General features: G+C 34.0%; 2 protein-coding genes across 2 annotated transcripts; both read right to left on the reverse strand.

Annotated features, from left to right (window-relative positions):
* Positions 1-109: 109 nt before the first annotated feature.
* Positions 110-5,686, reverse strand: HELRODRAFT_190655 (hypothetical protein; the record flags this gene model as incomplete). Its single annotated transcript, XM_009014669.1, has 15 exons — positions 110-233; positions 291-435; positions 631-827; positions 983-1,152; positions 1,346-1,554; positions 1,654-1,863; positions 1,974-2,207; positions 2,499-2,672; positions 2,856-2,999; positions 3,344-3,464; positions 3,777-3,979; positions 4,359-4,439; positions 4,550-4,849; positions 5,331-5,384; positions 5,591-5,686. 14 exons carry the CDS (start codon positions 5,684-5,686, stop codon positions 313-315), a joined length of 2,316 nt encoding a protein of 771 aa, XP_009012917.1. The 3' UTR covers positions 110-233; positions 291-312.
* A 1,305-nt stretch (positions 5,687-6,991) lies between these two features.
* Positions 6,992-8,086, reverse strand: HELRODRAFT_74648 (hypothetical protein; the record flags this gene model as incomplete). The annotated part of the gene is made up of 2 exons (XM_009014670.1): positions 6,992-7,190; positions 7,287-8,086. The coding sequence occupies 2 exons, from the start codon at positions 8,084-8,086 to the stop codon at positions 6,992-6,994; spliced, it is 999 nt and encodes a 332-aa protein (XP_009012918.1).
* Positions 8,087-13,100: the final 5,014 nt, after the last annotated feature.

Genomic DNA, 13,100 nt, shown 5'->3' on the forward strand with positions numbered 1-13,100 from the left:
TTGTGCCGCAATAGTTGAACGTGTGAAGCAACGGTTTACTCTACGTGCTTTCGAACTCGTTCAACCGCACATTTGAACGAACCAATTCCAAATTACGAAATTGCAAGATTTCAACTATTTCCATTTATATTTTCACCTCATGTAAGATATTTTAACCGATACCTGCTACTAAAAACGTCAGCAGTTGATTTCATTGGTAAAAATTTGTTATTTTGATGTGTGAAGATGTTAAGAACTTTATTAAGAACATTTTAGTGTCATGGTTAAAAAGTAAATTGAATTTTTTACAAATCTAAAAATATTTTTTTTTTCTCAAATGAGTGAAGCAACCCCGAAACCTTTGCTTTTACTAAGTGTATCCCTGCCTAAAACGACTGTTGCCCTCTTCCTTGGAAGCGTGCTGGCATCTTTTTTGCTCATTATGGAGAATATATCCTGTAAATTGAAAAATGGCTTTTGTTAGAGTATTGATTGCATCATTTTCATTGTCGGCGGAAAAACTTATTTTAATCAAAATTAATTTTGGCGGCGAAATGGCGTAATGGTTAAGAGATCTAGTCTTAATGTGTGTACAAATCAGTTGGGATACCTTTAAAAATTAATAAAGGGAGAATTAGTAGTAAATTTAACCAGAAATGCTTTAGGTGGTTTTTCGGAGGTAGGAAAGATATAGATGCAGTCGAACGGGAATGATCCACATCTGTTTGTTCGTTCACATTTCCCGTACATCCAATCATCTTTCAGGTGCTTCTGCTCGCTTTCATCCATCAACTCTACAACATCTCCTTGCACCAGGTGGAAACTATCCAACAAACTTTGTGAATGATCTGTCGGTTAGATAATTTGAGGTATTAATGCGTTTAAATTTATGTTGGAACAGAAACCATACGATAAACTACATGCAATAAAATGAAAAGTTTTTCACAAATCAATTTTCCGTACGACTACACACGCAGCCGAACACAAATGAACACCCACCCACCTTGCAAAATAAATTCCTGGATAGCCACTGCCCATCTCGACCTTTTCCTTAATCCGTCAATGAATATGCACAACAGCTTCGTTATCGTCTCGGCGTTTGGACTCACGAATGACCAGTTGTCGCCTTTGATGGTCATTATGTTGAAACATGGACCCCTATCTTTTGTCGGTCTGTTTGTGGGTGACATAGGCTATGTTAGGTGTACTTGTTAGATGTTATGGCAATGTTTGAATGTTGCTGCTGTTGAATAGTTTAAATGACTTTGTTAATTATAATCGGATTAGATTAACATTTACGTGAAAATTATAAAAATTTTTCAGGAAAAGTAATTCTCATTAAAATAAATGTTGTAGTCGGACCAACTTTTCACAAGTAACTTCAATGATCTCGTAATAATGAACGCCATTTATCAACTTGTAAGGTTCCTCAAGCATAAAGACCCCCCTACAACTGATCGCTATCACTAACTCGTTGTTCGGTACGGGCGGTCCAGCTACCTTCACGGCCTCAAACAGGGCCGCGAACTGGAGGGGCCATTTTCGTTGTGCCCCTTCCACAATTGACCATTTGATCTGGGTTTTGTCAAGTTATTACCATTATTGTATTTAGTTTTAGACATTTATTTTTTACTAGTAAACAATTTTAAGAGTAAATTCGGTTTAAAATTCAACTTGTATTCTTGGGATTTTCTCCTCGTTAAATCCCAGCTTTGTGAAAGATTGAATTATCAATTGGATCCAATTATTTTCATTGTTTGGAAGATTTTTAATGATATATTTAGGTAGGTAGTCGTTCAGTTTTGATTTCAACAGTTTCTCATTCATTTCTCGTCCGTTTTCGATGTACCATCTTCGTGCCACGAATCTAGATAAATCTTCATCCTGTCATTCAGGCAACGAAAATTAGTTTAAAGTGCGTATACATGATTCAATACAAAACCAATTTAATACGAAATTGAATCTACACCAAAGTGATTCGATACGAAACTGACCGACTTAAACCTAAACTCTCCATTCATAGCTGATCTAATGATCTGCAGATAAATGATCTCAGTTGATTTTTCATCAACCTCAGCGTCGTGCCAGGGCGTGAAAAGTTCTTTCCCGAAAAAGAGGTGCCATCCCGATTTCAATGTTTGGTCTTTCTTATTTTCAATTCTCAACGACTGTTCGCATTCGCTGATAGCATCCATGACGTGATCTAGACCATTGCCTAGTGACGAGACCTGAATAAGGGTTAGAAAATTTTCATGAAAATTTAAGTTAATTTTGTGTTTGACTTAATTGCTCTTGTTATTTCTTTCTATTTCATTATCGTCATACACATTCTCTTGAGTTTGTTTAGGTTGATTTTTTTCAAATACACAGCAAGCGCGATGGTGTAATGATTAGGATGTCTGACACTGATGTTCTAGTGACTGGATTCGACTGCAAATAGATTCCGACCGTGTGCTCGTTATTGATACTTCTGAGAAATACTTATGAGAGAATCATGAAGAAAAAATACGTAGACTAACCTTTCCTTCGACCGAAATGTAGACAGCGAATCCAAACTGATCCTTTAAGTTGATAGCCAATGAGATTTTGTGGCACATCTCAGAAGCCGTCATGGCCGAATCAGATTTGATGGACAGCGTCATTCCATCGACCAAGCTGACCGGCAACATTATGCTTTTACGACTCTTAACAGACTATACAAACGCGTTAACGAATTTTATTTAAAAACTGCCGGATTAAGTTTTTCAGTGCGAAAAAGACTTTTAATGCGCTTTATGTAGAAATTATGGCATAAAGAAATGAATAAATAAATAAATTTGATAAATAAATAAATTGAAGTTATTATAAATTATTCCTCAGTCGCCATCTTCACTAACTTGGTATTCAACGGAATTAGGTGGATGATATCTTGATCCATACATGTTGGTTCTGTGTAGCAATGTTTTTGTCTGCAGGGATACGTCCTTCCATTTGGTGTCGTTCGTGAAGTTGTTGAGGAAGGATATGTAGTACCTGAGAAGCTGTGTTGTTTTTGTGGCTGTGTTGTTGTTGATGTGTTGTTGTTGATGTGTTGTTGTTGATGTGTTGTTGTTGATGTGTTGTTGTGTTGCTTGTGTTGTTTATGGATAGCAACTTACAAGCTTTTATGGTTGATTTTGTGAAATCACTTTCAGTTCAATGAGATTGCAATTAGTTGGAGAAATAGTAATGTATTGAGAGATTTTTTGATTTTATATTCAAATTTTCATCTATCTTTCTTATTCTTCCCACTCAACAAACCTCCATAAAGATTATTAAAACTATTCAGTTTTAATATTATTTAGCAACAGTTAAGCAACCAAGGCAAAAATTCGCTACAACGAACTTTTTTAGAAGGCATAAAACACCCGGAACATAGAGTATGTAGCGTCCATCCACTACTTACGCTCTCCTCTGAGCGATTGTTCTTAGACACCTGCTGGCACAACTGGCAGTATATCTCGTCCCTAAATTCAGTAGTAAAGGTTGAAAGGTCAAAAGTCAATTACTATAAAACTAGTTAACACAAATTTCAACATTGCAAATTTGCGAACTATGGGTTATCTATATTTTATTTTATATCTTCCGAAACTCGTCATTCAAAAAAAAAACGAACGGCTGGGAAGATACAAAATAAATGATACAGAGATAGCCATTTTCCGTGTTGTATCACTTTTTATATCATCATATATCATCATCAAAATAAAAATGATTAAGTCCACGCCGCGGTCCGTCCTGCCTTAAATTCAGCCCCGATCAAGAGATAGACCCCTACTGACCTCAAAACCCTATTCAAAATCCCGTAGCATATTATGAACTGCATAATTTCAAAGTCATCGTCTGGAATTGTGTTAAGTTGCCATTCCAAATTGTTTGACCATTCATCGGACGAGGAGGTGGAAGAGGATTTGTTCTTATTTTGAAATAATTTTATCATGGAAAATCTTTTAACTCCAGGTTTGGCTTCTTTTGTCTGGGGTTCCTGAATGATTGAATGAATGGATAAATGAATGAATGAGTGAATGAATGAAATAATAAACATAGTATTGTGGAAATACTAGCAAAGTAGTAGCAATTTTTACTTCATTTTACATATTATATTAGTAGTAGTAGCATCAATAGAGTGTTAGTATAAAAGTAACAATAGTATTTTTTACTTTCTTGTCGTTTTTGAAAGACTCCAGATTATTAAACACCCTTGATAACACGTTAGGAGTTTTCTGCCAAAATTAAAATCAACAACAAAATCAAAATTACAAGAAGAGCTTATATTTAATAAAATTAACGAGTAAATTACTTTTTGCATTCAATTAATTAGTAAATTAATTAGTAAAGTGTTATATACGAACTGCCTAACTAACGTTTACAATGGCCGGCGTCTTCTGAAATGGTTTGATGTCCTTACAAAATAATTTAATAGCGTTCGAAATGACGACTGCACTCTGCCAATCGAAGAAATTTGAAAAAAATTAACATAAAATTAACATAAATTATTTCAAAGATGGATTTTGACCTTCATTTATGATTTACTGGTGTAAAAAGACTCGCTTACTTGACTTAAATTTTGCGCTTCGCATGATTTCAATAGAGATTCGGTCAGCGGCTGGTTAGAAAGAGTAGTAACTGCAGGCGTGTTGGTGTTGTTGTGGTTTGTAGGTGCTATACTATTTCCTTTTTTAAAATTTTCTTGGATGAATTTTTCAAATTTAAATTTAGATAAGGTAGCTTCCTTTTCAACATCATTCATAACAACGATTTCGTTGATTTCGTTATCATCGTTGTTCATCAGTGGATCTGTCTTGTTGATTCCCAGTCTGGCTTTGAAGGCTTCTGTCAGGTCTTCCTCTTCCTCCTTTTTTAAAATTGTTTGTAAAAGAAAATTTAAATTAATCGTCAAATCTATATTGTTGTCAATCGTTGCGACAACTTTAATAATTTTGTAGCATGAATAGTAGAGTAAATTTGCTGTCATCTTGTCGATCATTTTGTTGCATATAGGCCTACATATTTTTTATAACGTGTCAAAATTATGGTGAAAGAAAAGATAAAAAAATCTTTATGTCTGTAAACTTACAAAAAAAATTCTATGCAATGCAAACATACTTCAACTGAAACCATGAAGAGAGCTTACGTAGCAACTAAATTATTTTTACTCATCCACTTATACAGCATCCCCAAAGCGAAAAACGACAACGAAAAAAGGCAGTTTAGCAGTATTACATCATAAGTAACGAAAATCACGATCTAAAAAGTGGCGCACCAACAACTAAAACTACAAATTCATCAAGAACGTGCCACAAACAAACATTCAACGCAACAACAAAATAGCTAACCGGTATCAGTCCTAATTTATGTCGGAAAGTTGACTCTGCATTGTCCTCGGATTCCTACAAAAAAATGAATAAAGAATGGTTATTATTTAACACAGTGTTTCTCAGAGAGTATATTATACTTGTGAAGGTTGCAAGTTAACAGTTTCATGGTCGATAAACTTAGTAATGTTTTTAAATCGTATATGAATTATTTTTAGTACGAAAATTTTTACATAAAATATATAAAATCTAATCACAGTATACATTATACTTCAACTGACCATGTCATTGTGATTGGAACTACTATAACTACTATTGTTTTTTGAAACAATCTCTCGCGGAAAAATTGACGTTAACCCTTTGGCACAAAAATGCATTGTTAAAATGGTATTCCAAGTATGCTAAAATAAAATTCCCAAGTGATATTGATGTCTGTATAATTTATTTAGTTATCACTAAGGCATGTTAACAGGCAAAGGCAACAGATTATACAGCAGTTTTTTTTTATTACTGATTCTCATTTTTCAGCCAAACCACATGTACTCTCAATTTATAAAAAATTTTTTGGTAGATTTGTAAAAACTAAAATATAATACTGGTATTACTTATTCACATGTACAGTACACAGTATGATTTTGTAATATTAAAAAAAACTTTTTGCATGTATGATTCAACAAGTTGATAAAGTTAATTATATTGGTAAAAAATTATAAGTTATAAAACAGTAAGCAATTACTAACGTAGGTAGCAGGAATTGAACGTGAACTAGCGGATCTAGCTTCTGACATTTCTTTACGAATAAATAAAGACGAACGAAAAGTTTTCCGAACGGTCAATACTTAGTTTAGTGACTACTTGCCAATACTTTACTCTACGAACCACAAAATACTAACTAGTTAATTATTTAGAAGCGGTAACAATCAACAACTTAATGAAACCTTAACCACTGTGTTTAAATTTCAATGACGAATCATTTTACCTAGACGTGTATGTCTTGTCGTATGTTTTAATCTGAACAATGTAATAATCTTATTATTGTTTGAGTTAAATTAACTGACGCGAATGTTAAACAAAAATACAAATGATATATATATATATATATATATATATATATATATATATATATATATATATATATATATATCGTAATGCCAACAATTCGGTAGAGTTCATATAATACCGTATAATAAGCATTATATATATATATATATATATATATATATATATATATATGCAAAGCACTAATTCAACTGCGCCAAGCTTAAGAATGCCTTACAATGCATGCTATTATTATTTTAAATTCACACACAAACACGCACATATACATAGATAGATATCCACACGAACGCAAACATACAAGTGCACACACTCACTTACTCACACATACACACAAAAACATGTTTATACATCTATATTATATTCGTAAATTAGTTTGTGTGTGTGCTAAGAAACTTTAAATTTTTTTAAAACATATAAAAAATGGGTTTTATTGCAACAATACCCAAAAGAAACATTACAAATACGACAATTTTTTTCCCATAGGTACAAAACAAATAAATTTGTGAAGTTGTTACATATTCAAAGGCTTTTTACGTATTAAAAGGTTTTTTACATAGACACATAGACAGACAGACAGACAGATAGACACAACCAACAAAAAAAAACAAATGTCATAGTTATGTTTAACATAAAAGTGCAGGATTAACGAGAACGTTATCAAGAGGTGCGTCAACATCATATTCATTAATTTGAGAAATGTTTCGTCGTTTGGTCGGGATGGGAAGTTCAGAGTGATGTGATGGCAAGGGATGTGTGAAGAAATAGGGATGTAACAGTGCCTCCTTAGCTGCTATGCGCTTTGATGATGAATACACGAGAAATCTGTTTTGAAGTTTGAAATTAATATGCATAATTTACATTTTTCAAACAAAAATGTTGAGTCTTATATTTCATTAAAAGACTAACTAAAAATCATACTTTTGTAAGAGACCGAGGGCATCAGTAGAAGCATCAGGTAGAACATTCTCAAATGGGACAGCAGGATAATCTGGAAATGATATTTTATTGTAATCAGGAAGATCAGATTTCTCGGGCCAAGAATTTTCATTGGGTGTTCCTAGAATTCGTAGAACACAACAGATTTGTTCAATATCAGTTTCCCCTGGAAACAGTGGGGAACAATTGATCATTTCACCAAAGATGCACCCAACAGCCCACAAATCAACACCTTCTCGATATTTACGAGCACCAAACAGTAACTCTGGTGATCTGTACCACCTGGTGGCCACCTGGTGGCTATACAATCTGTCTGCATGGTTTTGGAAAACCCTAGCCAACCCAAAATCTGCTATCTTAAGAAGCCCAGACGAGCTAATTAGAAGATTAGCTGGTTTCAAATCTCTGTGCATTATATTGTTCTGATGACAGAATGCCACCCCTTTCAACAACATAACCATGTAGCTCTTTATCTGAGCTTCAGTCAAAGGTTGTTCGTAATTTTTGATGACTTCTGACAGATCTGAGAGCATGTACTCAAAAACAAGTACGAAACCCATTCCCTGGGGCAGAACTTCACGCAATTTGACGACATTCTCATGCTCGTCAATTTCTTGGAGAGCTTTGATTTCTCTCAGAGCGGTATTCGGAATTCCTTCTTCGATTTTTTTCAACGGCACTTTCTTCAAAGCCACCAAATCTCCACTTTCGACGTGTTTCGCCTTGAAAACAACTCCGTGGGCACCTTCACCAATCCTGCCCAGGATCTTGTACTGATCCATTTAATTAGTTATTAAGATCAAAGTAGAATAAGACTATTCACGGATTAACTTCACCGATCAGTAAATTTTACTTTTTTCGGTATAAAACATGTATTCGAAACTTTAGGAGCAGTTCTCATCTTTATTTTCTCTATGATGAATTTAGAAAGCACCTTGGAAACAAAAACAACGAACTATAAAGTATGGAAAAACAAAGCCGTTCTACTGATAACAACCCTGCAAAATAATTTGATAGTGTGAACGGACCACACAATTAAACAATGCCTCCAATGATAATTACAACTTGAAAATGTTTAAATCAGAAACTTTTAATAGTAGCGTTTATGCGGAATAAATCTAGGACTACAAAAAAGAGATCACCAAGATTTAACATATCATTTCACATATATATCATTAATATATCATTTGACATTTATATCATATCATACACCAAAATATACAGATACATTTTCTTACCGATTACACAAATACCTGTTTAAACGAACCCCGCTTAGAAGTTATCAAATAAAATGATATAGAGATACAACATTCATTCAAATTTAAAAATCTACAGTTAATAAAAATTGCTTTACATATATACAATACAGCCATGAAACACCAATCATTGACATAGAAAAAAAAACATCCTGACATAAATACATACCATTAAAACCCATTTATGTACATATAATTACAAAGAAGAAACAAATTGAAACATAGTAACGCAGATATGAAAGAAGTTTGAATAAATATTTATGATTTCGGTCATAATCTAAAAATAAAACAATAAAATTAGCTATCGTCATCAAACATCAACTGAAGATGGTAAATTAAAATGGTGAATTGAATAAGTCATAAACAGTAATAATATCTATACGGCTAGTAGTAATGACATTTTGGTAGTATAGTGAGTAACGATATTTAGTAATAATGTTTTTTTTTGGTAACAATGAATCAATCAATGCATGACGTCATTTGTTTTTTGTTCGTCTGCTTCTCATCATCTGAAAACACTCTTTATCATCCCAAACTCTGACAGCCTCTTCTCAATTCCGACTTTATCTAAATTAGTTGATTAATTTTATTTAACATAAAATAAAAATCGAAATAATAACATCATTTTTTTTTTCAGAAACTACAAAAAAATTAAATAAAAATTCCTCCAAAAAACCGGACATTTGTTAAGAATAAGCCGATCGGCATCGCGACTGACAATCTGCATGAGACTATGGAATATGACCAGGGCATTGTGATAGTGCAGGATGGACTGAATCATCGGAAGGAGAAAAATTTATAAATTATTCACTTATTAAAAGGATGAAAAAATTAATTCTATCATATTAAATGTCATATTAAAAAGTTCCAAGTGGAGTTAGAATTAAGGGAAAAAGAGGAGATACTACAACCTTTTTCAACCATAAAAACATACAGCTAACCACAGATGGGTTGCCTAGTATTTCTTCTTTGGAACCAATCTGGCACTATTGTTATCGATCAAATTTAAACATAAAGAAAAAAAACTGTAAAATTGATTTTTACATCTAAAAAAATTTTATTATCAATTAAAAATAAACTTTAAAAAAGTATTTCAAACAACCAACCGAGACAACGGCATATTTGTAGAGAAGTTTATCGGCGCAGTTCATTGAAACATTGAGAGTTTCTGAACGGCTGCGAATGTTTCTATGGTTCAGAATGGATTGACATCTATCTAAACTCAATTTATACAGCTTCACCATGTCCTGTATACCTGATTTGAAGTAGGATGTTTCAGCAACTTATCAAAAAAATTTGGTATGCTAATACACGAGACAAAAAAAAGCAAATTCAGTGGATTTATGCAAACTCAGTGGAATTATAATTATGCAATCATAATTATAATTAAAAACCTGAAATAATCCATTTATTTAATCAGAAACAGCCTATCATAGATTAGTAACTTACAGTTCTGAACGTTATTGGTTGGTTTAAGTTTGCCAACGTTTATCTCCTCTTCAGCCATATCCAACGAGGTTGAGAGCAGCTGCAAACATTTCAGGTGTAAACTCAACTGCTCCATCTGTACTTGCACCTCTAATGGGTGATTAAATTCATTGGTTGAGAAAATTCTCGGAGGCGGGTCAACGAACAAAAGCGAGGACGAATGAGAGGCGAGCATCGGGTGACCGTGTGATTTCGAAATGTCCATCACACATTCAACTAGTGCCAAGATGAAGTCTAGTTTGGAGACGATGTCGTTGTGGTGCTTCTGAAATTTGAAAAAAATATTTCTTATAAATATTTTAGTCTTACACTTGACAGTCAGCCAACCAAAAATATTTAACTCTCTCATTAACCAATAAGATTCATTGATAAAAATATCCACCAATAAACGATTAACTAGCATCATAATCTGAAAACGTCTATAAGACAAGCATCCAATCAGTCTCAAAGTTGAAATATCTCAAAATGAAAGAAAAAGACAGCCAACCAACAAAATGAAAAAGCAAAAAACTAAACAACAAAGATAACGAACGTCGAGCAATATTTCTTCAGACAACTCAGGTGGACTGAAGTTAATAGCGTGATCCATTTGAAATGACGTAGCAGTTTGAATACAGGGCGTCTGATTCAACGGCTCCTTAGACTTCGGACGTTTAGTTGGTGTCGTCATTGGCGTCACGCACGTCGCCACCGGTGACGACGATGACGTCAGAGATGACGTAAATGTTGACGAGGATGTCGCAGTGTTGATAATGTAGAAAGTCGTTGAGGTAGCAGCACCTACCTCTGATGATGCCGTCGTTGTCGTCAGTGTGGCTTCGTCCGTGGCTAGCGCCGGTGTCGAATGCGACGCATTCAAATGAGTTACTTCTGACAGGTTTGAAGCTGTTTTTGAGATATCAGCTGACGCCGTTGTTGTTGTGGTCGTATTTTGACCACTACCATAGACATCAATTTCATCATCGTCCTCTTCTTCCTCTTCATCATCTATCATGGCCGCCATGTTGGGGCAGGTCCTGGAGTAGAGGTTCGCCAGGTGGTGGTGTTTCGCACACTCCGACGATGGCAACAAGGATGGAAAGATTCCTGAGTAACAATAAAAATAACAATTAATTTCTCGAATTAGTTAATTTTTTAATTCAATTAATTAATAAATAAAAAAATAAACACAATGATACATAAAAACAACCTCTGCAGAAAACAGGCGGGCTGCTACTCAAACTCTTCCTTCGCCATGACAGCCCAGTAGGGGAGGAGCCAACGTATAAACCATGCAATCCTATTACCCCTTCATCTCCCCAGGCCGTATGTTCATTGGCTGGCTGTAACCAATCAAATTCAATCATTTGATATACCAATCATATGTACACTTAACAGCAGTAAAAGGATTATTATTGGACAAGAATGACAATGCAGCTACAAATTATTAAAGAAGGACAACAGATATATATGAATAACATGGAAAAAATGAAGATCAAGGAAATGATGATGACGACCTTGACGAAATCTTCAGGTATGTGCAGCTGGGTGGAAGACGGCGTCTTAAATTTCGTCGTCAGCAGCGACGACAACGACGACGATGGTACTATCGCCTGTGGCGAGAGCGGTGACGACGACGACGGCAACGACGGTGGCAACGGCTGGATCGACGATGATGATTTCGTTTTTTTCGCTCTCTCCAGACTAAATTTTTAATTTTTTTATGGTTAGGAATGGTATATTTGCATTTTGAATCGTTTTAAAAGGTAACCGAGATTATTGAAAAATAGCGAAATTGAAATTTTTTTCCTTCTCAAAACGATAAAACGAAACGAGATAATAAAATAACAAAATGATGAAGATGGCGATGATGAAGGTGATGGTGGTGATGAATGATGATGGTGGTGAAGAATGATGATAGGTGAAAGACGAAATGAGGTGAAGTAGTAAACTCTGTAAACAAGTTAACTGACTTTGAGCTGGCAGAAGCTGTAAATATGAATAAAGAATGAATCATTTAATCTAACATACCTATAAATTCGTCGTCATCATTTTATAATCCTAATCATCATCCTCCTCCTCCTCCTCATCATCATCATCATCAATATTATTATTAATTATCATTATTATTATTACCACTATAATTATTAATATAATTAATTATTATTAATATTTCAACCACAGCCTCCATTATCATCATCATCATACTCACGCCTCCATCATCATCATCATCATCATCATCATCATCATCATCATCATACTCACGGATATCATCAATGACTACAAAACCATCAAGTGTGGGTGAGTTACTTCTGGCGACCAGACAACAAGAGTCGTAGAAGAATGACGATTCGTCGTCATCGATGGACTGTGTCAGGGTAGAGGTCATTTCGTCGTGCTGCTCCAAATTCGCTGCCTTTGATTGGTCGGTCGGTTGGTAGTTATAATTAATTAGGACCATCATTAATTTTGATTGGTCGGTCGGTTGGTCGTTATAATTAAATGTAGCTAATGATAATTAATAATTAAACCATTATGATTGGTTGTTTGTTGAAACATTTTCCATAATAGCAAAATAAACAAATTTTGACAAAAACCAACATGGCACGACAACGGTGAGCTATTATAACTAGGAGGAGTTTCAATTTGAAACGAGACTTTTGATTGGTTGAGGGGTACCTTGACAGGCGTCGTCTCTGAAAATAACCAACCAATCAGTGATCAGTAATTTGTTAAGCATTCATTATTAAATATTACACATTAATAATATAATCAAGTAAATAACCGAATGATAATTATTGAATTATAAAAATAATAATTATTTGTTATTGTTGTTAAAAGAACGAAATATTACACAATTTAATTTAAAAGCCTAACTGCTTTTGGTTGGAGTTGGACTGAAGAATGGGTGGTTGAAAAAGTCATCTGACACCAAAGAAACAAAAACGGTCATTTAATTTTTAATACACAGCACAGATGCTAGTCTACTGAACTACTTTAAAGTTTAAACTTTGTTCTTATTATTGTTATTATATTAATTTTTATTTTTATTACTATTAAATTTTTATTCACA

This window comes from Helobdella robusta, assembly GCF_000326865.2.
Source record: "Helobdella robusta unplaced genomic scaffold HELROscaffold_14, whole genome shotgun sequence".
Lineage (NCBI taxonomy): Eukaryota > Metazoa > Annelida > Clitellata > Rhynchobdellida > Glossiphoniidae > Helobdella > Helobdella robusta.